General features: G+C 42.2%; 1 protein-coding gene across 1 annotated transcript in view; it reads right to left on the bottom strand.

The window, feature by feature from the left end:
* cachd1 (cache domain containing 1) overlaps positions 1 to 25,129 on the bottom strand; it is a 67,211-nt gene that overhangs the window by 26,266 nt on the left and 15,816 nt on the right. The window contains exons 2-4 of the mRNA XM_018753814.2: positions 12,177 to 12,239; positions 8,880 to 9,028; positions 4,967 to 5,073 (exon numbers count right to left, since the gene is read on the bottom strand). Coding sequence (XP_018609330.1) covers positions 4,967 to 5,073; positions 8,880 to 9,028; positions 12,177 to 12,239 — 319 coding nt within the window. The remainder of the gene's footprint in view (positions 1 to 4,966; positions 5,074 to 8,879; positions 9,029 to 12,176; positions 12,240 to 25,129) is intronic.

Here is a 25,129-nt window from a genome sequence, read left to right as displayed (position 1 = left end):
CAAAAGTGAGATGACTGATTCCACACCGTTTAATACCTAGCAAAATATAGAACTCAACAGAAATAGTGTGAAGTGGTCCTCTTCACTGGTGCCTCCAATACCTCAGCAGACAGGAGCATTTCTGAACCTCTGGGTAAACTCATCACAGCAACTCTACAGAAATACACCCCAAGTCTCCTTTCTACAAACAGAGAAAAGGTTAAAGCACTACTCAAAGAAGAGTTTGGGAAAACTGCCACCACCCCCCCCCCATTGCATCACACCCTTGTATCCCAAAGCCAGGGGCTGCTGCTCTGTTAACAGGGGAAGTGATGAACTATACACAAAGGCAAAGTGCCCCTAGAGCAAAGGAACCAGGAGAAATAAACAGACTAAAAAATCGCGTGGGTCCAGCTTATGTTAAAACCCTGCTGCAGAGGGACAAGGCGAGCTCTGGTCAGCAGAGGAAATAGGCCTCTTGATTACAATGAAAACAGACCTGAGCGCACTTTAATGCTTTCACACGATCACTTGGTGGAGGGGACACATATAGCACTGTTCAGACTGCACTGGGACCAATTCACCATTCGGGTGCTTTCAAAGGCTGGGGGGAGTGCAGACAGCTAAGGAAAACAACTGAGAGGTGGCAACATTAACACCCTAGTGAATGGCAAACAGACTAAGCAAACATGAGAGGATGAACTGTTCCATTAGGTTCCTGGGCAAATGGGACCTCTGGGAGAACAACAGGGATGTAACAATGCATTATTAAAAGTCTCTGAACAAGACCTTAAATGAAAAAACTATTGACCAGTCAACTGTCGTCAAAAAAAGAGCAAATCAAAAACCTACGGACATATGAAAATAATGTTAATAAAGAAACTGAAGTTGAGATGCTGGAAGCAGTAACGTTTGAACTAGTTTGATCCATTTCAATTAGGGGCGTTGAATCAGTGAGGTGGCATGGCGATGCAGGGGGTAGCAATGGTGCGTCAGAGTTCCTGGGTTGTGTGTTCAAACGTGGATTCAAATCCAGCTCAGTCTATATGAAATTTACTTTTTATTCCTGTGCTCAAATGGGGTTCCTCCCATGGTTAAAAGACAGGTGTTGCTAGAGGTGAACTGGTGATTCTAAATTGCCTGTTTTGTGTGTGTGTGTGTGTGTGTGTGTGTGTGTGTGTGTGTGTGTGTGTGTGTGTGTGTGTGTGTGAGGCAGACTGTCTGAGACGGAATGGAGTCCTTGTCCCCTCCTTGCCAGGGTAGGGCTTTGGTCTCTTAAAACCCTGACAAATAGGAGTCATCATATCCATTTTACCTTTACATTTATTTAGTAGACACTTTTCTCCAAAGTGACGTACATCTCCGAGAAATACAATTTGTGCATTACATTAGGAGAAAAAGAAACATAGTTGCAGACATGTGATTCTTAAGTAAACTTTGTTTCTTTCCACTTTATGCACCGATGTTCATCGCATGAGTGGGTGCAGAAAAAGAGTAGATGATTCCTTCCTACAATTTTTTTTTTTAAAGGTACACAAACATTTTAATGGGATGTGATTATATTTTGGCACAAATGGGTATTAATTTTGAGGCTCAGGGACACATAGAAAGTTGCACCACTGAAAGCAATGGTAATCTCATGTTACAAAGCGGTTTTTTTTTAGTAAGGCATTGCCTGCATAAGAGGGTGGAACACTAATTTCACACCTGCAAATCCGCAGTCTATCATAACACACTTTACAGTGTTTGTATAATTATTGCCTTGTTAGATTTTGTTGTCAACAGTTGACAATAATTTAGACTAAAGGCCCAAACTGAGTAACTGCGAATAAGAAACACACTGTAAAAAACAATAAAAAATAGTAGATTCCCCTCGACTTACGCAAATAGACCGTTTTTCAACCCCTTACCTAAGTCAAAATTTATGTATGTTGGATTCCCCCTCCCCCTCTGTTAGGCTTTCTCATTTCCTTCACATTTGTTGCAAACACACACACACACACACACTTTCAGAACCGCTTGTCCCATATGGGGTCACGGGGAATTCTCTAGTAAATGTCACACACATCAAATACTGTAATAAGACATAGGCCTAGTCAATTAAATAAATTTTTACATTTCTATAAAGCATAAATTTAAGTAAAAAAATAGACGACTGCACATGGTAAACATACGGTATTGTACTGTGTGCTTACCTTATATCTAGTAGTATGCTGACACACAAGAGGGTGCTGTTGTTGCACAATTTTTAATTTTTCCATCTATTATTACACCTTGATGTTTCTTCGTTATTATTGTTTTCATGCTAGCTGTTCCTTTCATGTGCTCCTTTATATGTGCAGCAGCCCTCACTATCGTATTCACAGTCGATACGGCTAAACCTAGTTCCCGTGCTATATAGACAATAATCCTTGTCCACCTTCATACTTCCTTATTGTATTTAATTTCATCCCTAAACCAACTGCTGTACGCTTGCAAGACTGTTCTCATTTTACTTCAAGCGCAAGTTTACCACCAGGCATTGTAAAAAATTAAAAGGGTAGAAAACATGGAAAAAAAGCACTACACTAACGAGAGAAGATGAGTTCATGGCTTAACACACGCAAGAACTTTTCAAGATGCAGCTTCCTGCCTTGTCTGGTTAGTCGACTTGGGCATATTGTATTTCAGATGTTTTGCGTAAAATAAAAGCGCTATTTGTAAATATTATGTATGCTGGGAATTTTTTATGTAAATCCAGATTTACATAAATCGAAGTTACATAAGTAGAGGTTTGTCTGTGCATTACCAATTACCAATTCATTTGGTAACCACTAACATCCTTACATCTATGTGGACTACTTCTGATAACTAATTTCAAATTTTAAAAAAATCAGTTACATTTAAAAGAACAATTAAGTTGTATATATTTTGCAGTTAAATGCTTTATTTTTTTTCATGCACTCATCCCTTGCTTAACAGGGTAAATTCTTCAAATGAAGTCACTGTTTTAGATTAACTCCCGTTGTGAGGGGATCTAATTAACATTGTTATTGAGGAAAAAAATCTTACCTAGAATTAATGAAAAAAGGTATTTTTAAGTATGACAATGACACCACAAACATAATATCTGCAAAACAGTATTTCAAGGTTTTCTTTTAATATTAGACTTCCATCCATTCACACACACACATTTTCAGAACCGCTTGTCCCATATGGGGTCGCGGGGAACCGGAGCCTACCCGGCAACACAGGGTGCAAGGCCGGAGGGGGAAGGGGACACACCCAGGGCGGGACGCCAGTCCGCCGCAAGGCACCCCAAGCAGGACTCGAACCCCAGACCCACCGGAAAGCAGGACTGTGGTCCAACCCACTGCGCCACCGCACCCCTCTCCATCCATTCATTTATTACCAATAGCCACTCGTCTAGTGCACGGTGGCAATGGTCTGTGTCTACCTTTCCAGCACAAGGCATGAGACACAGTATGAGTGGAGACATTTTGACAATTTGGCTCAAGGATGTTTATAATACAAAGAAATAACATTTCCAAAATCACTACGTAATTCTGTAAGCACACAGACACTAAGCTGCCACAATGTAAAGCATTTAAAACAAATCTTTGGCTCTAGATGATCTTCATCTGATTGTGAGATTAAGTCTTTATTTACGCTTCTGCACGGCCATTCGTGTTTTTAAATCTGTTTATATGACAGTGGCACGCATGGCCATGTGATAAGCACAAAGGGAACAGGGACATTAGCGTTTATTTAAACTTTCCCTGACAGAAGGAGGGCATGGGAACAAACCCAGAGAGCATCCCTTCTGGAAATAAGCTCCTTCACAGACCTTGCCCTTGTCCACACTGCTATCCCACACCAGTTACTGTTTCCCTACAGAATGCACATACAATACAAGTTTCACAACCACTTTGACTCCACCCTCAACCCTTCTCCCAGAAAGAATAAAGTCATTTAAATAACTCAGTTAATAGTTACAGGTTTGCAACGTGTAATGCAGCGTTTATTAAGACATAAGGTACAATAAGGAAGAATGAATGGAACCTTTGCTTTTTTATTGAGACCTAATACCTCCAAGCCAAGAAAATACAGGCTAAAATAGTTTATTTCTGTAAGGATTCAAAATACTGGGGTTCAAATCGCTGCTTTAGTACCCCCAAATAGGATATTAAAACCAAAACTGTATAAAGTAAAGCTGTGCAAATGGTGAAACACCATAAATCGCCGTGGAGAAAAGTATGAGCTAAATGAATTACTATAATAATCTGCTGTTTCAGTTGTGATAGCAGATTGACATTATTCGATGGTTGTGATTGGTGGAAACTGTAATGGCGATAGCATGTTATGAATTCATACGTTAATTAAACTGTAATTTTCTTAAATGTTCCCAGAAATATTTAGTCATTGACAATCAGTGATGGGAGTTGTGTTGTGCTTATTTTTATTCCAGAAAGGAGGCGCTATTAGTATTTTTAAATAATTCCTGGGTCATTTGAAGGCAAAAATGGGTAAAATGTAGATGTAAAACTGCAGACAACATGTACATTTACACAGCATGATTTTGAAGCGGAAAATGAGGGCGATGAAAGAGTGCAGACATCTGGAAAGAAGACAGAAAGAATGAAATATGATAACATGCATATCATAAATGAAAAAGCAGAGCAAAGATCAAGGGAAAAGGAAATCGCATTTAGACACAGGCCTTCCAGTATACAAGAACAGGGCACTTAAATCAGAGCGAGAGCAAGAGAATACAGAACTAGTTTCATGATGCTTTCAACAGATCCTGGTACCCTAGATCTCCCCCCAACCCATGCCCCCCACCACCATCAAATCAAAATCTTTCAATTTAAAATTTAATGACACAAAGGGAATATTTAGTTCTTGGAAGTTAGTTACCATGACAACGCTTTACTGGCCTTAACCGGCGCTTCGTCATAATGTAGGGGCTGCAGGGAGAGCGCTGGCAGAGGGAAAGGAGGTAACCCACCTGAATTGAGGTCCCGGCCAGGATTAAAAGCTCGGCTGTTGACGGTGGGAGACAGGCGGTCACAGCAGATGGTTTTGGAGACGTTTGTGTTGAAATTCCCATCGAAGCTGAGAAGGAAGAGGAAGCAAATGAGACGTGGTGACTCAAGGTGCTGTGCTTGGTCCTATACAACAAACATACCAAAATTCGAGGGGGTCCAGAGACTTGTCTTTACTGCTCCTCAACCCAGGTGTTAAGAACTGGGCTTTTTCCCTTTGTCAACCTTAAAAAGGTTCATGCGAGAAGTGCTTGATCTGATTGTTTTGGCAGTCTTTTTTGTGGGCAGTATTCTCTATATGCAACTGGCGCATTGCAAATACACAGTCTACAGAAATAGAAAGGATGAAGACAGCACCTACCCGAAAGGCACATAAACATGAGAATGTTTGACAATGAGTGGCTCTCATTTCATTCCTCTTTCTGACTCATGTTTGCGAGATTGCAGACCATGATCTCATTTCAGCCAGTACCATCTTGAACCCCACAATCCCATTTTCAGAATGAAGGGGAGCCATTTTGAAGAAGCACACATGCGAAATAAATACAAGAAAGTGTTGGAGGTAGAAACCGATATAGACACGCACTCTAATTTGTCTTATCTCAGGAGAAACCCGACATGGATTAAATTTATTTTAGGTTAAAACTCCTATCCTGTTCTCCCAGAGCACCGCATCTCCCCTCTCCTTAGGTTGCTGTGCAGATGGCGACCTTGACAGCAAACCAGGTGGGTATCGGGTAGCACTCTAGCCGAGCCCTAAGCTACAGATCAAATGGCTGGAGGCGCGCAGGCCCTCACAGAGGAGTCACATCACAGCATTGTTTCCAGGCCGCCTCAGCCCCCCGAATAATGAAGGGCTGATCGAAAGTGCGTCTCCAGGGAGCCGCCAGCACCACGTCTCCTGCTTTGATCCCCCCACCTCCTGCTTCCCCCTGCAACACCCGCACCGGCCCCACAAATCTCCACACACACACACACACACACACACACACGCTCACACGCTCACACGCACACACACAGCCCGAGTTGGCGAGACGCTTGCTTGATTGACGGCTGCTCTGATGTACAAACTGCTTTGAACTTCAGACATTTAATTCCCATCAGGCTGCAGTCATTATTATTCCCCTTCAACACACTTTACATGTGGGGGCTAAGCAAATGTGGAAGATAAAAAATACATTTGCAAGCCCTTTGAATTTTACATCAAAAAAAGCAGGGGAAAAAACCTTCAAGCATTTTATTTTTTTCAGTGCTGATTTGGATTCAACATGTAAATGAAGGTCTTGAAAAAATTCTAGTTTGGAAGGTGAAAAAATGAGGATAAACAGTATTTCAACAACAGCCTCTGAAGCTGGTTGAAGTTTATCGCCAAACCAGATCTTCTCTTGTTATTATTTCATCACTAATGGTCTACTTTGAAAAATATTAAACCATAGTCTTTCCTTGCTCTTTCCTGTATGAGAAACCTACGCACATAAATCAATTATTTATTTGCAAAATTTATATACTGTATAAAAAGCTTTAGATAAGATCACATGCTTTGCCATTCACGGGAGAATTCTGAATAAGCAATGGGCGCTATTACTAACAGTGTAAATTTTCTATTATTATTACCAATTCATGTATTTGACACTTCTCTCCAAAGCTACTTATACCATGATTCATATATTAAGATACTTATCAAATTATTTAATACTGATACAGCTGAGAATTTTTACTGTCTCAATTCAGGGTAAAGACCTTGCTCACTGGTACATCAGCAGTAGCAGGGATTCAAACGCATGCCCTTCAGTTACATATTAATTCCTCTAACCACCATACTACCTGCTGCTCCTATTTATCAACTTTCCATATTAATGTTAACAAGCAAGATTTTTGTAATCTGATACACTAGGGCATTAAAGGTCCAATCTGACCCCATCGAGCAATGCAATGCAATCTCACACCTCTGTCTTTATTACTAAAGAGATGAGAGCTGAGAGAAGGCTCAAAGGGTTTGGCCATACACGCCAAACAGGAGCAAAAGCATGTGATCAGAAATAAAGCCTCATCAGCATCAACACTGAATCCTTAAAGGTCACTTAAGACCTTTCTACCTTGTCCTCAGACACAAACTTCCCCAGATTGGTTACAGATCAAATCTATTCAAGCTGTTCTAACTACACCGAGCGCAAACCCGTCACTATCTTTGCACTGTTAAATCATTGGGATTTGTGTGCGGTTTGCGATTCTTATTTTAGGGATCAGGTCTCCACAACCATTCCTTTGTCCCTAGAAAAGAAAAGAGTAGTCATAAGTAGAAAAGTTATTGTAATGCTGACAGCCAGTCCTGCTTACCACAACCCTTAAGAGTTTGCAGTTCTTTCAGCTCACAATCTCAACCCAGACAAGTATGACGGAGGAAAACTCAAGTAAGAATAAAGCAAGGTCTTGCGCACTCAAATCAAAACAATGTGCATCTCCCTTCAAAGAGAAAAATATACAGTCCAACTACTTCCATAACAGGCTTTGCCATTTAGCATATAACATCAGCACACATCCCAGCATTGATGAAAGCATTCCAGATTGATCGATGTCATAGCACAAAGAAAGCTGACTCCGCTCAATCTCCGGTGGCAGTGTGGCTGTGAAATACCTTACCCAGCCTGCTGTGAGCTAGGGCTTAACTTGGCAGGAGAGCTGATCCTGGTTCTGCTGAAGGACACAGCTGTGACCTGAATCACAGAAGCCTCAACTAACCTGTCGTCTTGACAGCAACAGACATGGGCAGCAGATTCACTTAAGTGACAGAGCAGCCCAAAAGCACTTTGTTTTATTTTCCCTTGAACTCAAGAACACTGGAGAAGAAAATAAAAATTCATCAAACACATCTTATGTCCCAGAAAACAGCTTTTTTCCACACTAACTTATCTGCCTCAAAATGAGCTTCACACCTGCTTTCTCTCCCTTCTCCACAGGTCTTTGAAGTTCTTGGAGCAGTCGTGCATTATCACAGAGGTTTTTCAAACAAGATCTCAACTTTCCTCTTCCCCCTCCCAGGCCCATGCCTTATATAATCTTCTCAGCTACCAGTGTCTTATATATTCCTCCCTGCTTACTTTTCCCTGTGTCACAATGTTGGGTAGTACTAAAAAGGCTCCTTCCTTGTTTACCTTCCCCATCTTCTTCACTGCTGGGGAAAACCAAAGAGGTCCACAAGAAGTGAAACTGTGAAATGGCCTTCAGGCAGCCTTGCACAGTCCTGTTGTACGTCATCAGCAGGAGCTCGCCAAGGGAAAGATGAAGCCTAACCTCCCAGGTAACTCAGACAGGTTTAGTCAGGCGATAACGCAGTCACAAGGCTGCTGGACCACGTGAGCTGCTGCAAGCTGCTCCTGTGTAGATTAAGTTGAAAGCATCTGCCGTCACCGAACTCCATCTATGTTCTGGCCTGCTTTGTATGTGTGTTCGGCATAGGCAGGAAAGACTACCGAAACACTAATGGCCAGTGGAAGCTTTCTCAGCCTCAGTATTCCGAACACTGGAAGGTTGTCAGACTCTATTATCCAGGATGTTCCACATCTGAGCAATTAACATCAACATAGCAGACTCTCACACTCACACTTTTATTCCTGCTTATAAATAATTTCATCTAAGAGCAAGATGTTCTTGTATAGAAAAAAGCAACAACCTAGTTATTTGCTTCCCTGGGGTCTAAAAGTGTCGAATACCGATGAGGGAAAATGTGAGAGGCAAAAATAAACATGAGTTTTAGGGCATGCAGACGGGTATACAAAACACATATTACACTAGTTTAGGTACAGAGCACAGGCTGGGTTGAGTAGAGTCTGTATGTGCAAGATGCTGGTTGCTCACAGGCAGAGCTGTGTTACTCACTCCATCATTGACGGTGGTATGGAACAGCAGTCCTGGATGGCCGTCAGTGGCGAGGTCAAGTGGGCAGTGTAGGAGGCCTCCACCACCTGCTTGTTCCTGTTCACTACATCTAGGTACCGGTTGAACTTCTCACGGATCTTCTTCGCCAGCTGAAATGCAGAAGTGCAGAGCATGTAAATGGGTAGTTAAAACATAACAAATAAATAAGTGTGGGACAAAGCAGACACTGGTGTGAAGGGGTATACACTATGACATTTTTAGGAAATAATTAAAATGGGAACTAGCCCATTTAGAGCATTTCCGTAAGGATATGGATTCCATAAGGATCACATAACCCAACTTTTGCCACTTCCAAGTCCTAGGGAGCAGGGCCCACAGTCCAAATTTTCAGTTAAGTATTTTCCTCAACTGCTCCACTAAATGACCACTTGAGTAAATCAACACAGCTGGTAGCACTGTGGTTAGCGCTATTGCTGTTGGATCCCAAGGCTACAGGTTTGAAACTCTTCTCCAGCTGTAGTACCCTTGAGCAAGGTACTTACCCTGAATTGCTCTAGTAAAATTACCCAGGTGTACAAATGGGTAAATAATTGTACTTAGACTGACACCGTAAGTTAGCTTTGGAGAAAAGCATCGGCTAAATCAGTAAATACTGTAATGCAATCTGCCATTCAGAAAGCTATCCCTGATAGACCTGGGCTTTGAGGACTTAGCAAGCCCTGCTGCTTTGAGGGTTAGCCTTGCATAAGTGTAATGTCAAACACAACCACAGACACATTCTGAGTGCCCATGCTACAATAAAAGAACCTCCAGGCTGGTCAAACATGCCCTGCTCAAGGTTGACAAAAAGGGTCATTAGTTGCCAGTCAAGCAACACTTCTCACAGGTTCTTCCTCTCCATTTCCAATAAGAAACACACATAGCACCACAGTAATCAGCAGAACCCTGGAAAAGGAGGATAAAGCCATGGAAACTTGTTTTTCACAATGTAGCTAAAGCAATCAAAAGTCTTCTTCGCTTACAGTATGGGCCAGGAACACACAATCATGCACCAGGGAAATGTACCGTTCAAATGCACAATTTACCCCATCAACTATGGGCACCTAATGAGCCAGATGGTATGCCTATTACAGCTAAACCTGGATAATGGCTTTCCCAGCCATTACAAGTTTAAAGGAAAAAATAAAATAAATAATAAATATCAGTGCAGTAATTACCCATAATGGGGTATTATTACTGGGTTGTTAAATAGGTCTGAACAATATTTTGGTAAGAACGAATAATTATATATCCAGAAAGTTTATGACTGAATGCACTACAGTCCATCCAATAGTGGGTATGCAAAGGCTTTGAAGCACAGGTTACTTTCAACGAACAGCAGCAGTGGGTGGCAGATAATCATGAAAAGAAAAGCAGATTCCAGCAAAGAGCAACCCACTCCCTTGAAGAGCACTGCCTCCAGCTCAGTGGCCAAACTACAGATCAGCATCACCTTCTCTTCCAATTCAGCTCTCTTGTGGTTGAGATTTTTCACTGAACATTTCAATCTGCATAATTCATCCTAAAGTTTTCCTCTGATACTGGGAGGGTGAATCATTAACTACGCTGAACATTTGGTTCAGCTGCACCCAAATACTCTTATAAAGGAATGAACGCGGTTTACAGTCCAAACTGGACTAACACCTTTGGCCTACAAACCCAGCAGGTCTGGCAGAGCCAAGCACACCTGGTCCACTAGTCACAGTTCTCTTGTGTACCAGCTACACCAGTCATGCCAGTACACACAAAATAAAGCGCACAGAGTAACGTGATGGTTATAGCTGCTGTCTTGTTCTCAAAGGATCCAGGTTTGAATCCCCGCTCTAGTTGTAGTACTCTTGAGTAAGGTACTGTCACAGGAGCTCGAAAAAACACAAAGGTCAAAGAACCTGCTGGGTCCCATTTTCACAGTTTCTCAAGAAGGGAAATAAAGAAATGTTTAATGTCATACACCTTTTCACAATTCCAAAAATATTTCCATAAAATATGAGTTAAGTTTGCCTCTGTGGAAACCTGCACATGGAGAAACATCACGAAACGGGAAAAAACAACCCTCTCCCATCTTCGGTATTGACAGGACAGAAGTATGGTAGTACAGAAAAACAAAACAAGCTGGAACAGCTCCAACTGCAACTGCTGGATATAGCATCAAAACACATTTACAATGAAATGTCATCTGAATTGTCTGGCTTCAGCTTTAATTTAATTCTATCAAGAATCAGAGCCAGTTAGCTTTCTATAAGCCCAATAGCAGTCACCAGACACATTTACATAATACAGTTTACATTAACCTGATAAAGTGTTATGTAACACTTTTCCCCAAAGTGACTTAGAGTATTTAAGCTACCTACAATTGTTTACCCATTTATACAGCTGGATAATTTTTACTGGAGAAATTCAGGGTAAGTACCTTGCTCAAAAGTACTACAGTAATAGGTGGGATATAAATCTGCAATCATCGAGTCCAAAGGCAGCAGCTCCAGCCACTACGCTACCTGCCACCCCAGGTGTAGCTGTGACTAAGAGAACCCCACAATCCTGGAGCAGGGCGGCTGCTTGCGGATTGGAAAAACCAAACAACCTGCCTATTCTTGGCGTGCTTCCCTAATTTGTGGGTGAATTTTTGTAGCTCGCCGACTCCTGACAGCTGGCTGTCACACTCCTGAAGTGTGGAGACAGCAGCCTTTGCAGCATGAATGCCATGCAGGCACTGACAGTGAAGCAGAGGGCTTTTGACTGGGGCCCAGGGCAAGTTTCTGTCAGAGATCCTTAATTACATGCAGCTTACATCTGTACCAAACTGAAGCTTGCGTTCACTTTCATCACTACCTGCAGAGGGGGTCCCCTACTGCTCCTTCAGAGGCCCCTTCTTGGACTACGTTTTTACTGACGACAAATGTACAATACACAACAAATTCACTGTTTCACACAACGTTTTAGGGATACGGGGAGCTTCTAGAAGGATCTTCGACTCTAAATACTGGAAGAGCTCCACATCTCCCTGATTTCCTCATATCAAGGAGCCCTGCTTTCAATTAGCAAACCGCGGGGTGCTTTCCCTCCATTTTATGTGTTTTGAAAAATGTATTGAGAAAATGCTCTACACAAACCCCTAAAGCAGCACACAAGATGATGTTTTTAAAGTCTGAAAGAGGCAGTAGTCAGTGTCTTCAATGCTCCGCTGGAAACCCAGTGTTGCACACAGGGTGTGTGGAGAGTCTCTCAGACCCCTGCGTCCCACAGCAGCAAGTAACTCACCTGCTGCACCTCCGTCTCTCCACTTGAAGTCTTCTCAGTGTACACAAAGGAGTTGAAAATTCTCTGCAAAAGGAAAAAGCAAAGAGGTTATACACCCTTAAAGGAAACATGCATGAGGATGTTTGCCAAACTATACGTATAATTATGTTTGCTTTAATTTGGCAACATAAATTCAGTGGATCACACTTGTTAAAAACATTTTAAAAATTAACTGTAAGGAATATGAGAGGCGATTCCCTGAAAATGAGCTGAAAAAGTAATGATCAAGCATGTGGTTTAAATTATGAGTTGAACGGCCTCAAATTATCATTGGACCTCAAGAGAACAGAGAGCAGGAATGTGTCTGGACTAGGGTTGAAACGACTCCTCAAGTAACTTAATTTAAATCCTCAGTGCAAATTTTCTGCCTTAAGGAATCATTCCATGTACATATATATATGAACACACACACACACACACACACACTTCATTTTTGTTATGCACGTCACTGCGAATAGCAAAGTGCACGGATGGTAATTTGTGTTGAGGCAACACTGATGCTGTTGACATGATAAGAGAAGATGAGAAGAGATGGAGGATTTTTTATAGAAGTGTCCACCCTCAATGTATCCCTTTCACACTCCAGCCCAGTTGGTTCCCTTAATGCACCTTTCACTGGTCTGCCAACCGCAACTGCAACTTGTACGTGTGCATGTGTGTGTTCTCTTCTCTAGTCTTCTTCAGCATTGGTTTTACCTCCTACAAATGTCAAAAAGCCTTCCAAGAAAACACACTTTATTGTTCATTGAAACCACATGCTGCTAAACTATAATTTTTAGTTCTAAAATGTAAGGTGCACTACGTTCTACTCTAAATAGAAGCTTGAATGACAAAATGTTGATTTATTTAGTCTACTTATGTCTTAGCTTTTGGTTGCACCTGGGAAAGTAAAATATGTTTTTAGTCATTTATTGGATTTCTGTACATATGTTTTCTTTGAAACTCAAAGTGTAACTAATATGACCCTTAATTGCTAAACAGGTGTAGTTTACATTTCTGATTGTATTTTTGTTTCATGTATATTTGCCACTTGTTGATTTTCACAAAAATTAAACTAAATAATTGTTCATTTTAAGAGACTTGGCATACTTTTCCTGTACATTTTCAATTTCAGTTTAATACAGCATTACAGTATTTTTCTTGTTTTGTTGCTCTTGTTGTCAGGATAAACTTGGGTAATGGCTTTACCATACTAAAAATCATAAATTAGGACAAGACGGTACAAGACAATACAAAGCCCTTAGTGACACTTTGGAGAGCGTTGTTAAGGATAAACACTTCTCCAATAATCATTTCACAAATTTCAAATTAAAGCAAACTGGTCATTTACATGATTTAGATGCACTTAGAAACTTACCTCATATTTACATGAATCTAAGATGAATGTGGAGACATTGCCTAAATTCAGATTATGACCCTTCACTTTACAGCTAATGAGCCATCCCTGGAATTATGTTATTTCCACAAATGGACACAAATTACAATAATTATGTTTTGCCTAAAAAATATCAAATGCCTGCAACGCAGCAAATTTATAGCACAGTTATTTGAAATCTCTCTGAACCAAGCGGCTACACAGAGCAGCCATATGACTCTCAGGGGTCTTTAGAAAATTACAGCTATGCCTGACCAGAAAGTGGAAGCACCTATGGGTTTCATACTTGAACCTTGAACTCTAATAAAAACTTCACACAAATCATACACTGGCCAACATCTACATGCTGCCTAACTGGAGCCAACCATAATACAGCTAACTTTTTATGACATGGTGTTCAGACCCCACAAAACTGCAAGATCCTCTAATATTTATTTACATTTACGTTTACTTACATTTACAATAATGTAATCTTCTACAACTGACTCAATACTCCACCAAGGCCAGTGGGTAGCATAATGCTTAGAAGTCACTGCCTTTTAATCAAAGGATCCGGGTTTGAATCCTCACTTCTGCTGCGGTACTCTTTCCACAGACACTTATATTGCATTGCTCCTGTAACTACACAAATCCAACACTGACTCTTTTCTCCAAAGCAGTTTGTAACTAAATAATTACATGAATAAAACGGACTGGAGATCAGGAGACAACAATGAGAAACATGGACAATGCCCAACATTTTCTAATGTCTATCTTGTATATTCAGGGCTGGTTGCAGAAGAAAGTCCACAAGTGGCAGCAGAAGTCAAGAACAAACACACAGATCAACTAATCAGAAAATAAGAGGCAATTCCTTGCTTGTTTACAATTAGCATAAGAACTCTGCTAGAAGGTACAAATCGCTCATCCTTCATCTACTGCTTGCTAACCTGGTATTCACACTACGCCAATAACAGTATCTTTACTTCGGCAAAAGACTTTCAGTTTTACCCTTCAGCAATGACAAAGGGAGGGGATCTGCAATGGTGCCACAATAGAGCATTTATATTTTCTCTATTCTCCTTTTGCTCAGTAAAAAAATGAAAACGTGATGTCACGTGATGGATTACCATAACAGTGGCTCAGGATTCAAGGCGAGGTTTGCCTGTTCAAAACTGATTTTCAGCCAAAAAAAACAATGTACTAAAGAAGAGGCATAGAAGCATTTTGGCCTTTCTTGGCATATTTTTCAGCAGCAGAAGTGGTCTGAGGGCAGTGCTCAAACTGTTGGTGCTACACTCTGTTCAGGAGCACCTGATATTCCACAGAGCATGGCAATACAAACACGCAAAAGAAAGCAGGCCATCTCATTAGCAGGTGCTGTTTGCTCAAAGTCAAAAATCATTTAATCAGCTATAAATTACATTTATAAAGCTTTCCTCAAAGGAACAGAGCACATGTGGATCCCACACCTCCCCTCCCCCAGATACCAAACAAACAGGCACAAATGGGCACAGAGACAGAGGCCCAAGCACTTGTCTGCAAGGAGGGCTTGTATTTTGGGGCTCCGCTGCAGTTCCACTCAAGACGGACAGGAATTTCTCAGGTTGAAACCGGAGACGGTCTTGGTGAGAGCTCCACAGACCACAGAGTCCCTCCCCAAGAGGTCAGGGGGAATGTGATACTTCTTCCCACCCGAGGCACAGCTGAACCAATGATTTATTCTTACTGGAGCTGAGTGACTAACTGGTACAACCTTTCCCATGTCGTGCTGAATACTGTGAGGTTTCGACTACATCACTGTATTGCAGTGGAAGAGAGAAGCTCATGTAATCTCATGTAATATCTCTCTGCTTCTGCCTCTCTCTCTCTGTCTGTCACACACACACACAAACACACACACACACACACACACACACACACACACATACAGGACAAATTACAGTCACAAACTAATCTGAACAGTTAGAATCTACTCAAACATAGGGAGGACATGCAAACTCCATACAGGCTAAGCTGGATTCGTACCCATATGAAAACACACGGTCCAAACACCGACGAAGACAAGTGCTAAAGGGTAAACAAATGGATGCTAATGTGTGAAATACTGCTGTATTCTGATTATTTTAATTAGTTAGAATCCTAAGGCATACTTTGTATATCTACAGTATCTACAAGACCCTTTAAAGTCACCCAGCCTGTACTCAACACATTTTGATAAAGCTGCTCTTAAATGCTATTTTGAGTTTCAGGCTCCTAGCTGACATACATGGTGAGAAAATAGATTACTTCAATCACCCCAACGGAGTGGCCAGCTCTGAAGCATTTCCATTAAAATAATGCAGTTGTGGGATAAACCTATTAGCAATTCAGACGTCTTCAAAGGCCAGCCTTGAGCGGTAAACCACATTAATTTGGGATTGTACCAGCTAGTGAAAGGGTGCAATCGCATAAAGCAGCTTGCAGATAAAGTTCCCTAATCCTCTCTTTAGGCTACATGCTAACTGTCATCTGGTGGACTCGGCTCCGGCTGCCAAACCTGTGGTCAGACTGAGACGAGGGGCGGAGGTGCAGGGAGAGAAGGGGTTCTTTCGCATCTGCAGCGGATCACCCGCCTACCTTCACCGCCACTGCAGCAAGCCAGCTTAACAGTCAGGCGTCATCCCATGATTTAGGCCAGCTGTACCATATGTGGTCTGCTTCGTGGGGCCATCTCTGGGTTCGTCAGTCTGGCTATACAGACTGAGACCCCAGGGTTTTCACCAGGTCCAACTGGGATGTTGTCTGAGCCTTACAGATGAAAGGCCAGGCAGAGGCAGCTGGGAGGCTTGCAGAAGAGGCCAGAGTCATGTACTGCAGGTGCTCCCACTTTCCCTCTCTATGAAGCTCTGCGCTCACTGCACTACAAAGGGCTGGAGCTGGAAAGAGGGCACCTATTTGCTTCTGATGTGACTGCACCCCCCCAACCACTCAGTTCCTATGGACAGCTACAAAACAGGAGAGAGCCAGAGCACTGTGCACCTGGGAGCACTGCACTGATTGTACCCAAGCACAACTCCAGCTCACCACCTAACCCCCACCATCACCTGGCAGGATGTGCAGAGGTAACCTCACTTCAGAACCGTGCATGCAACCAGGAGGGAGGGGGGTCCTAATTAAGCTGTCCACTTTTTAATGAACAGCTGAGCAGGTTCCATGATTAAAAGATTTCGTGGTGCATGGCAAAAAAGCCTGGTCTATTTAAAGAATGAGGGAGTAAATTGGAAATCTCACTGACATTTCTAAATCCATAGCCCTGCTCCTCTCTGGCTAGCAGAAGACAGCGCTTTGAAGATGGAGAGCGGTACAGGCGATCCCCCCCCCCCAGTCTCTTTAGAAGGGAAAACAAATGTCAAAACAGTCGAGAGGTCGAGCATGACAGAGAAGCAGAAAAATACGGTCCACAATAAAGAAGATACATTTTTTCCTCATATTTACGCCTGTTAACGTGAGACAGAGCTGTCATAGTGTGCTGATTTCCTACAATAACAGACCTTACACTTCATTTGGTGGTGGGGGGAGATAATTATATTTGTTTTTTTTTCCCCACAAAAGTGAAACAGTATGAAAGGTTATTCTGCAAAACCTGTCAAGATGTTAAAAAAAAAAAGTTGTGCGGTATATCCATGGGTACCATAAAGCAGAACTGTCATACTGGGTCATTAAAATATTAAAAAAGCAACCTCAGTGTCGATACACACAGAGACGTACAATCTACGCACACACTCGGTGTAGGAAGGCGTACTGGGAACCTAGCAGGCCTTTGGCAGAAAGAAGCTATAGAGTACATCTTCAGAAATTTATACATGACTTAAGACAAAATGCAAGAAACCTACAAAAAGAGCCCAGTAACACAGGCAACTCTGAGGCTTGTGCTGTTGTGAACCATGGCTTAAGGGGGCTTTATGGGTAGGACCAATCCAAATGAAGACCCAGGCCCTAGGATAAAAAAACGTTTTTGGAAAACACCCTAAACCTTATAGAGGAAATGTGCTATTTTAAAATCAGCCTGTGCTTTTCATTTTGGACATAAAGTTGCAAGAAAAGGTTTGTGAACCCTTTGAATTTCCAAATTTGGATTTGGATTTCTGCATTAATTACTCATAAAATGTGGTCTGATCTTCAACATCAACAGAAAAACAGAATCTTACTAAACTAATGACACATAAAAATTGTACTCACTACTGAAAACATCAATTAAACATTCATAATCCAGGATGTACAAAGTAATAGAACCTCTAGGCTAGTAACTTCTCCACATGCTACCTGAAGCCAGGTGTACCAGTCAATGAGATGAGATTGAAGGTGTGGGTTGGAGGTTCTCTGCCATATTAAAAAAAGGCACACAAAGACATCTGTTGACAGAGTATGCTCTTCTCAAGAAAGATCTGTTCATATGAATCATGTGCCAATCAAAGGAAATTTCGGGGAACCTTAGAAGAAGGATTGTAGAGATAAATGTGTAAAAGTTTACAAAAGCATTTCTAAAAGCTTGGATGTTCAATCTACAATAAGACAAACTCTCTACAAATGGAAGATATTCAGCACTGTTGCCATTATCCCAAGGAATGGATGCCCTGCAAAGACCACGGCATGAAAGCAGTTTGCAGTGCTGAAGGAAGTTAACGAGAACCCTAAGGTAACAGCAATGGACCTTCATGTGTCCGATATAAGAAAAACATTGAACAATAATGGCATTCATTGAAGTAGACCATGGAGGAAACCAATGCTTTACAAAAAAAAATTATTGCACATCTCAAGTTTGCAAAACACTACCTGGATGACAATGTTCTGTGGACAGGTAAGACAAAAGTTAAAACTCCTTTGGCAGATATTCACAATACTATGTTGTGGAAGAAAGAAAGCACTGCACACCAACACCAAAACCCCATGAACCATGGTGGGAGAGCATCATGGTTTGGAACTGCTTCGCTGTCTCAGGGTTTGGACAACTTGCTCTCATACAGGGAACAATGAATAAAAAATTGTTTTAAGAAATTTTAACAGAGAATGTCAGGATAGCAGTCTGTCACCACAAGCTTAATAAAAGCGGGATGATGCAACCAGACAATGACCTGAAATGCAGGAGTGAATCAACAAGAAAATGGCTTGAATGGAAGAAAGTTGTGTTCTGGAACGGCCAACTCAGAATCCAGACCTCAACTCAACTGAGATACTTTGCCAAGACCTGAAGATAAGTGTTCATGCAAAGAACTCCAGAAATATCAATGAACTGAAAGTTTTGTATAGGGGAATGGTCAAAAATTCCTTCTAAACACTCCGAGAGTCAGTTAAGCTACAATAAGACATGTTTTGTGGAGGTTACAGCTGCTAAATGAGGTTCTAGTACTTACTAAATGCAAGGGTATACATATTCTTTTCAGCATGGACTGTGAAAGGATTTAATAGACATGATGTACGACTGTTTTTGTGTTATTAGCTTAAGCAGTCTGTCTGTTATTGTGACTTTTTTGGAGATTATTTTCAGCAATTAATGTGGAAATCCAGGTAATTCCAAACTTTTTCTTGCAACTGATGTTCCAATGTGTTCATATGCTTTTGCCTGCATGAGAGTGAATTTAAAAATAACAATAAATAAATTTTTCTAACCTCATAGTAAAAAAAGCTGATCTGTGGAGGGCTGAGTTTTAAGTAACTTTGATTTTAAGATCTCACCATCATAAAGAAGGTGGTGGTAACCCCAATTATACTTTCCTCCATCATAACAGTTATTTACAGCCAAACATTAATGAAGTGGATTGCATTCCCAAATACAGAAATGAACAAAAATATGAGTTGGTCAATATTCTGCATCTACATACCTCTACATTTTAAGTGTTTAAATGTGGTTTGAGCTCATGGAGATTCATGGAGAGTATAACTGTTGCGTCTGTCTAAAAATAACTGGCTATCTCCATTTATAGGGGGTGCGGTGGCGCAGTGGGTTGGACCACAGTCCTGCTGTCCGGTGGGTCTGGGGTTCGAGTCTCGCTTGGGGTGCCTTGCGACGGACTGGCGTCCCGTCCTGGGTGTGTCCCCTCCCCCTCCGGCCTTACGCCCTGTGTTGCCGGGTAGGCTCCGGTTCCCCGTGACCCCGTATGGGACGAGCGGTTCTGAAAATGTGTGTGTGTGTGTGTGTGTGTGTGTGTGTGTGTGTGTGTGTGTGTGTGTGTGTGTGTATCTCCATTTATGACGCAACACATGAGATGATTTAAATAAGTATGAAAAGGCTCCTGAAACTTCTGATGTCTCCTTCAGAGAGCACTGTACACTGTCCGAAGCCTGGGTGTTGCTGACCGACTCCAAGCATGGAAACAAAGGTCTTCTTCAAGCAGGTCGAGGAGGAGGTGGCAAAAGAGAAGCTCACATGTTAGCACCACATTCCCTAGCATAATCCATCCAGCTGGATCACTGAAGCAGTATATCCACTTCCTGCCCGTCCCACCCCAGGACCCTGACAATACCTTTGACATAGCCTCTAGCTCTCTTTGGCTGTGGACTTTAAAGGTTTAAATGAAAGATGATGCAGAATACGGTAAAGTGGTCTCAGACATAGTGGGTTGTGAGAGCATGTGTCCGTGAGTGCAACTGCCACAAAGCCCAGAACAGAGTCACAAAGGGACATTGCTGTGCTCCCTGTGACTAAACACCCAATGCTGTCTGTAGTGTCTTGCACATCAGTAACACGAGACACTTTTTGGAAGACCTACAATTAGAAGCAAGGAGGTCATGCTTTAATGATAGAGTGGCTGCCATACAAAGGCACTCACAACGCCCAAAACGCTCGGGACAACAGATGGAGACCTTCCCACGGTCTCCATATCAACCCCCCTCCAAGAAATCCAAAAAGTTTTTAAATTTACTCAAAAAAGCACTATCAAACTCTGTGTTCACAGATTTTCTCCAGTTGTCCAATGAGGAAAGTCAAATCTCAGTAACCCCAAACCCCCCTTTAAAGAAGAATGTGGCAATGTAATAAAAATTCCAAGCACTGCTATTAGGGCACATATTGTTTTCTTTAATTACAGTGCAAGTGGCAAGCTTCACCAAAGAAATTCAACTGCTATGCAATGTATGGCTTCACATGGTAGTGCCCTCAGGAATTCTTACAGATAAGAAACAAAGACCATCTGATGGAGATGAACACTCTGGCTTGGAATACAAACACAGGAAAGTCCTTACATCAACCACCAAAATGTCTCCAGGTGCAAACCCAGACTGGGCAGCAGCAGGCAGGCCAACATTTGGGGTCATGGTTATAGTTACCGGTCAATAATGAAAAAAGACACAAGTTCAAATCCACAATGTTTCTGTAGTACCCCTGGTCGAAGCACTTACCCTATATTGTTGCAGCAGAAACCACTGAGCTGTAGGAATAAGTAAATAATTACCTTTGTATACATACCTTGCACTATTTTGTTTTGGAGAAGAGCATCAACTACACACACACATTTTTTGAACCACTTGTCCCATACGGGGTCACGGGGAACCGGAGCCTACCCGGCAACACAGGGCATAAGAATGGAGGGGACACACCCAGGAGAGGATGCCAGTCCGTTGCAAGGCACCCCAAGCGGGACTTGAACCCCAGACCTACTAGAGAGCAGGACCCAGTCCAACCCACTGCGCCACCGTGCCCACCTTGAGCATCAACTAAATGAATAAATAATAGCAAACATTGACCCATTGTCAGATCCATGTAAAAACATGTGAATGAACTAAGACAGAAACGGACCGAGGACACCTCTTCCACAGCTGCTATGCAAAACATACACCAAAGGGAAAGACTAGGTCTCGCTCCCTCACAAAATGGGAAAACGTAAGAATGCTTGCGTTGCAATTAAGTGCTAAACCATTTCCTCTGCAGAAAACACTGTAAAGTTCACCTTCAATTTAACCTCACACAAGCACTGCACAAAGGCTTGAAGTGCTTTCAGTCAGACCAGGAAAAAGCAACATCAGTGTGAAATTAGTCTCCGGGAAGTGTTTCTCCTGGACACACAGGAGGCATAATGAAGAGATGGATGGCAGCCTCTGACACATGTTCCTGCACTGCCTTCAGCCTACGCCTCCTATAGCCACCAGGCCTGCCAGGAGCTGTGCCCTTTGCCCGGCATCTCACCCGCAGCTCCCGGCCCAGGCCCGGCGCCCGGGGCACACGCCAGCTACGCTGGCACCGACAGCAGGAATCGCACCCCGCTGACACAAAGAAACAGAAGCCAACTGGAGAGCAGGACAGAGAGCAGGAACAGGGCACCACGGAGTCGGTGCAAATGAAGGGCAGTAAGGAAAAGGAGTCCGTGTTAATGACATGTCACTAAGGAAGCAGCTCTTGTAAATGAAATGGCCCCTGAAGGAAACAATTTGTGTCAAAGAAATGGCACGGAGGACAAAAACTCTGAGTAAACGAAGGGTGTTATGGAACCAAACTACACCAAGAGGAAAAAGCATACTATCAATACTGATCTGACATGATGACCACAGACACTCTATCTCCAGCAGCCATATATTAGGACCCACAGGTTAACTCTGAATATTCAGCAAGATGTGGCATCTTTCATTCATCTCCACTTGAGGAACGTCACTCATTTTCTGGCTTGACTCGTACGTTTTCCACCTCACAGCAGGTTATTTAATCGGAAAAATAACTTTTAAGGACTACACCTTTATTCAACATGGAGTTACCATAAACAAAAACTTTTCACCTATGAAATCTGAAGGAACAAAAAATTGGTTTCTCTGTCAGTTCCATTTTCAAATGCTACACTGGTGCAATGACACAAAATTCAAAGCGCCTTACTACTACTGTAAAAACTTCTGTCCCATCTCTGGGTTTGCCTTTGTAGAGACTTAGTGAAGAAAAAACCTATATCTTCAGCTGCAGCACAACTGTTGCCTCGGCAGAGGAAACCTCTTCAGTGGAAGGACAGAGATTGGAAGCCCAAGTTTTCATTCTCAACAGACCGAACACATACAGGGCATCTTGTCACAGCAATTGTGAAGACCTGCTGTGATACCACAGCAATGTCCATGTTTCTGTCTTTGACACTGCACTCTGAGGAGTCCTCCAACATCTGAGAGCGCTGTGGACTATCAGGTAGCTCATCACATGCCACAGTCTTCATGTGATCATGATGAACTTATATGTCTATGCTGGCACCTTGCTTTAACAAAAGAAAGAAAAATGACAACAAAGAAGGATGCATGCAGACCTAGACTTGGTACACTTGATTACAATTATTTAGGTAGTTGTGGAATTTTCAGTGGAGCAATTTAGATAAATACCTTACTCGAGAGCACTACAGCAGTAAGTGGGATTTGAACCTGTAACTGTTGGATACCTAAGGCGGCAGTTTTAACTGCTGTTCTACCACTACCCCCAAAAGGAGCTCATTACAAAAAAATCTAAAACTTCATTGGATATCTTTCCCCTCCAGAACATGAACTTGAATACTGAACACTGTACATGGTACTGGTGAACTTTCTAATACGCATGTAACTGAGGATAAACATAGAAATGCTTCGTTTGACAATGAGATTCTCAATAGCAGGAATCCAAAACTAAACAAATCTAAAAGGCAATATCATACCTCAAAGCAAAAAAGGAAAAGGAAAGCTGGCCAGCTGGGCTCAGGAACTTTGAGATAACAATGTGCTATCATACTAATGCTCAGCGCCTAATTCTAACAGCTTTTCATCACATTCCACAACCCTCCAGGCCCCTATGAGACAGCAGCATGAGTTAGGGTTTGGGATGTAAGCAGGTGAGGTAAGGATGGTGCTGAACTGTTTTCACCAAGATAAGCCATCTTATTTATGTGGCACGGCGGCACGGCGAGTAGCACCGCTGTCTCACAGCACCTGGGGGGTGTGAGAGAATGTGGGTTTGATTCCTGCTCAGTCTGTGTAGAATTCTCATGTTCTCATGTTCTCCCTGTGTCTGTGTGGGTTTTCTCCAGGTGCTCCAGTTTCCTCCCACAGTCCAAAGACATGCTGTTCAGGTTCTCCCATAGTGTGTGAGTGTCACAGAGACAGTGTGCTTCACAGCTGTATGGATGAGTGACCCATTGTAAGTAGTGTATCTAGCAGTGTAAGTCACCTTGGTGAATAAGGTGTGTGGGCTAGTACACTACATAATGTTTGTTGTAAGTTGCTTTGGAGAAAAGTGTCTGCTAAGCAAATAAATGTGAATGTTATGCAGAGGTATGGCAGTGGCTTCAGGCCTTGTAGCTCCTGAAATAAGGAGGCAGGAACCCATAGTCTGTGCCATGGAGTTTATTGTGCAAACACCCAAACACATAACTGTGCAGTTATATGACATGGGCCATGGAGAAGAAGACACCCAAACCATATGTGGAAATATTTTCCCTCCCACCCTACTTATAAAGGGTGTAAAATCAGGAACAGAATGGTAAAAGAAGTATCAAACACAGTCTTCCCCAGATCTAATCAACAACCACATATGACAAGTGGCTTCAACCACAGGTATCCTGCCAGGGAGACACAATATCAGGGAAGGTCCACCGTCCACTGAACCTCTAAATACAGGCACTGGGGCAAGATTTGGGGACACTAGAGGCCCTGGAGACCATTACAGTCAGTAAAGCTCCATGCCACAGCTTGCCAGTATAAGGCCCCAAGCATGAAAGCCATTTGGTTGAGGGCAATCCAAGGGCCCAGTTTTAATGCAGACAACTCACATTGGAGATGGGATTTAGGACCAAACAGGAGGTAAGATGGAGGTAAGGAGTTGTACTGAAAACGACCATCACAGAAGCAGCCCAAGCACTAGTTTTTAATGCTGCAGCATTCAACCCACACAACAGAATCAAACCTTTGCCTCAGAATCTCCCTTCAGGCTTTGCTGGATAAAATTATACCTTCACTGCAGTGGCATGTCAATGTCACTCATACAGTATAGCTCCAGAGAACCACAGAAACCAAAATGCAAGAGTAAGTTCAAATAACACCAAAGTTAGGCAACGTAATGGTGAAATTAACATATAGATCCCAACAGAAGGAGATTTAGCTGGAGAAGCAACAGCAGATCAGAGACTCTTAAGGAGGATTATAAACAGTGGACTATAGATGCTGCTGCTGGATACTGAAGAGGCCTCTGCTAATCACCTCCTTATAACCATCATCAGTCATCCTTACAGAACTGTGAAATAGCCAGCTGGGCAGAAAAAGCATGAAATCAGCTCATGTTTCCTAAAGTTCCACATGTTAAATGACACCCAGTGCCCCCAATATAGACTATGAAAAGAATATTTGACTAATCCTATCTTTTGTTATACCACAGCAGTATTCTGTTTTTGTGCTTTGAAAATCCTGAACACCAGCTTCAATTTAAATCAAGAGATTAAGGGGATCATGTAATACCTACGACTAAAAAAACTCATGTCAACAAATTTTGGACTTACGGTGACTAGGAAAGCTTAGAGAAGGCAGCCTAATCTGAAAACATTAATTTTAAAAACTCCAAACTATATCATTACCAGGATTTAAAGTATATAGTTCC

The sequence above is a fragment of the Scleropages formosus genome, chromosome 9 (genome assembly GCF_900964775.1).
Source record: "Scleropages formosus chromosome 9, fSclFor1.1, whole genome shotgun sequence".
Taxonomy (NCBI): Eukaryota; Metazoa; Chordata; class Actinopteri; order Osteoglossiformes; family Osteoglossidae; genus Scleropages; species Scleropages formosus.
Note: the sequence above shows the minus strand (reverse complement) of the source record. Positions and strands in the feature narration are given on the sequence as shown.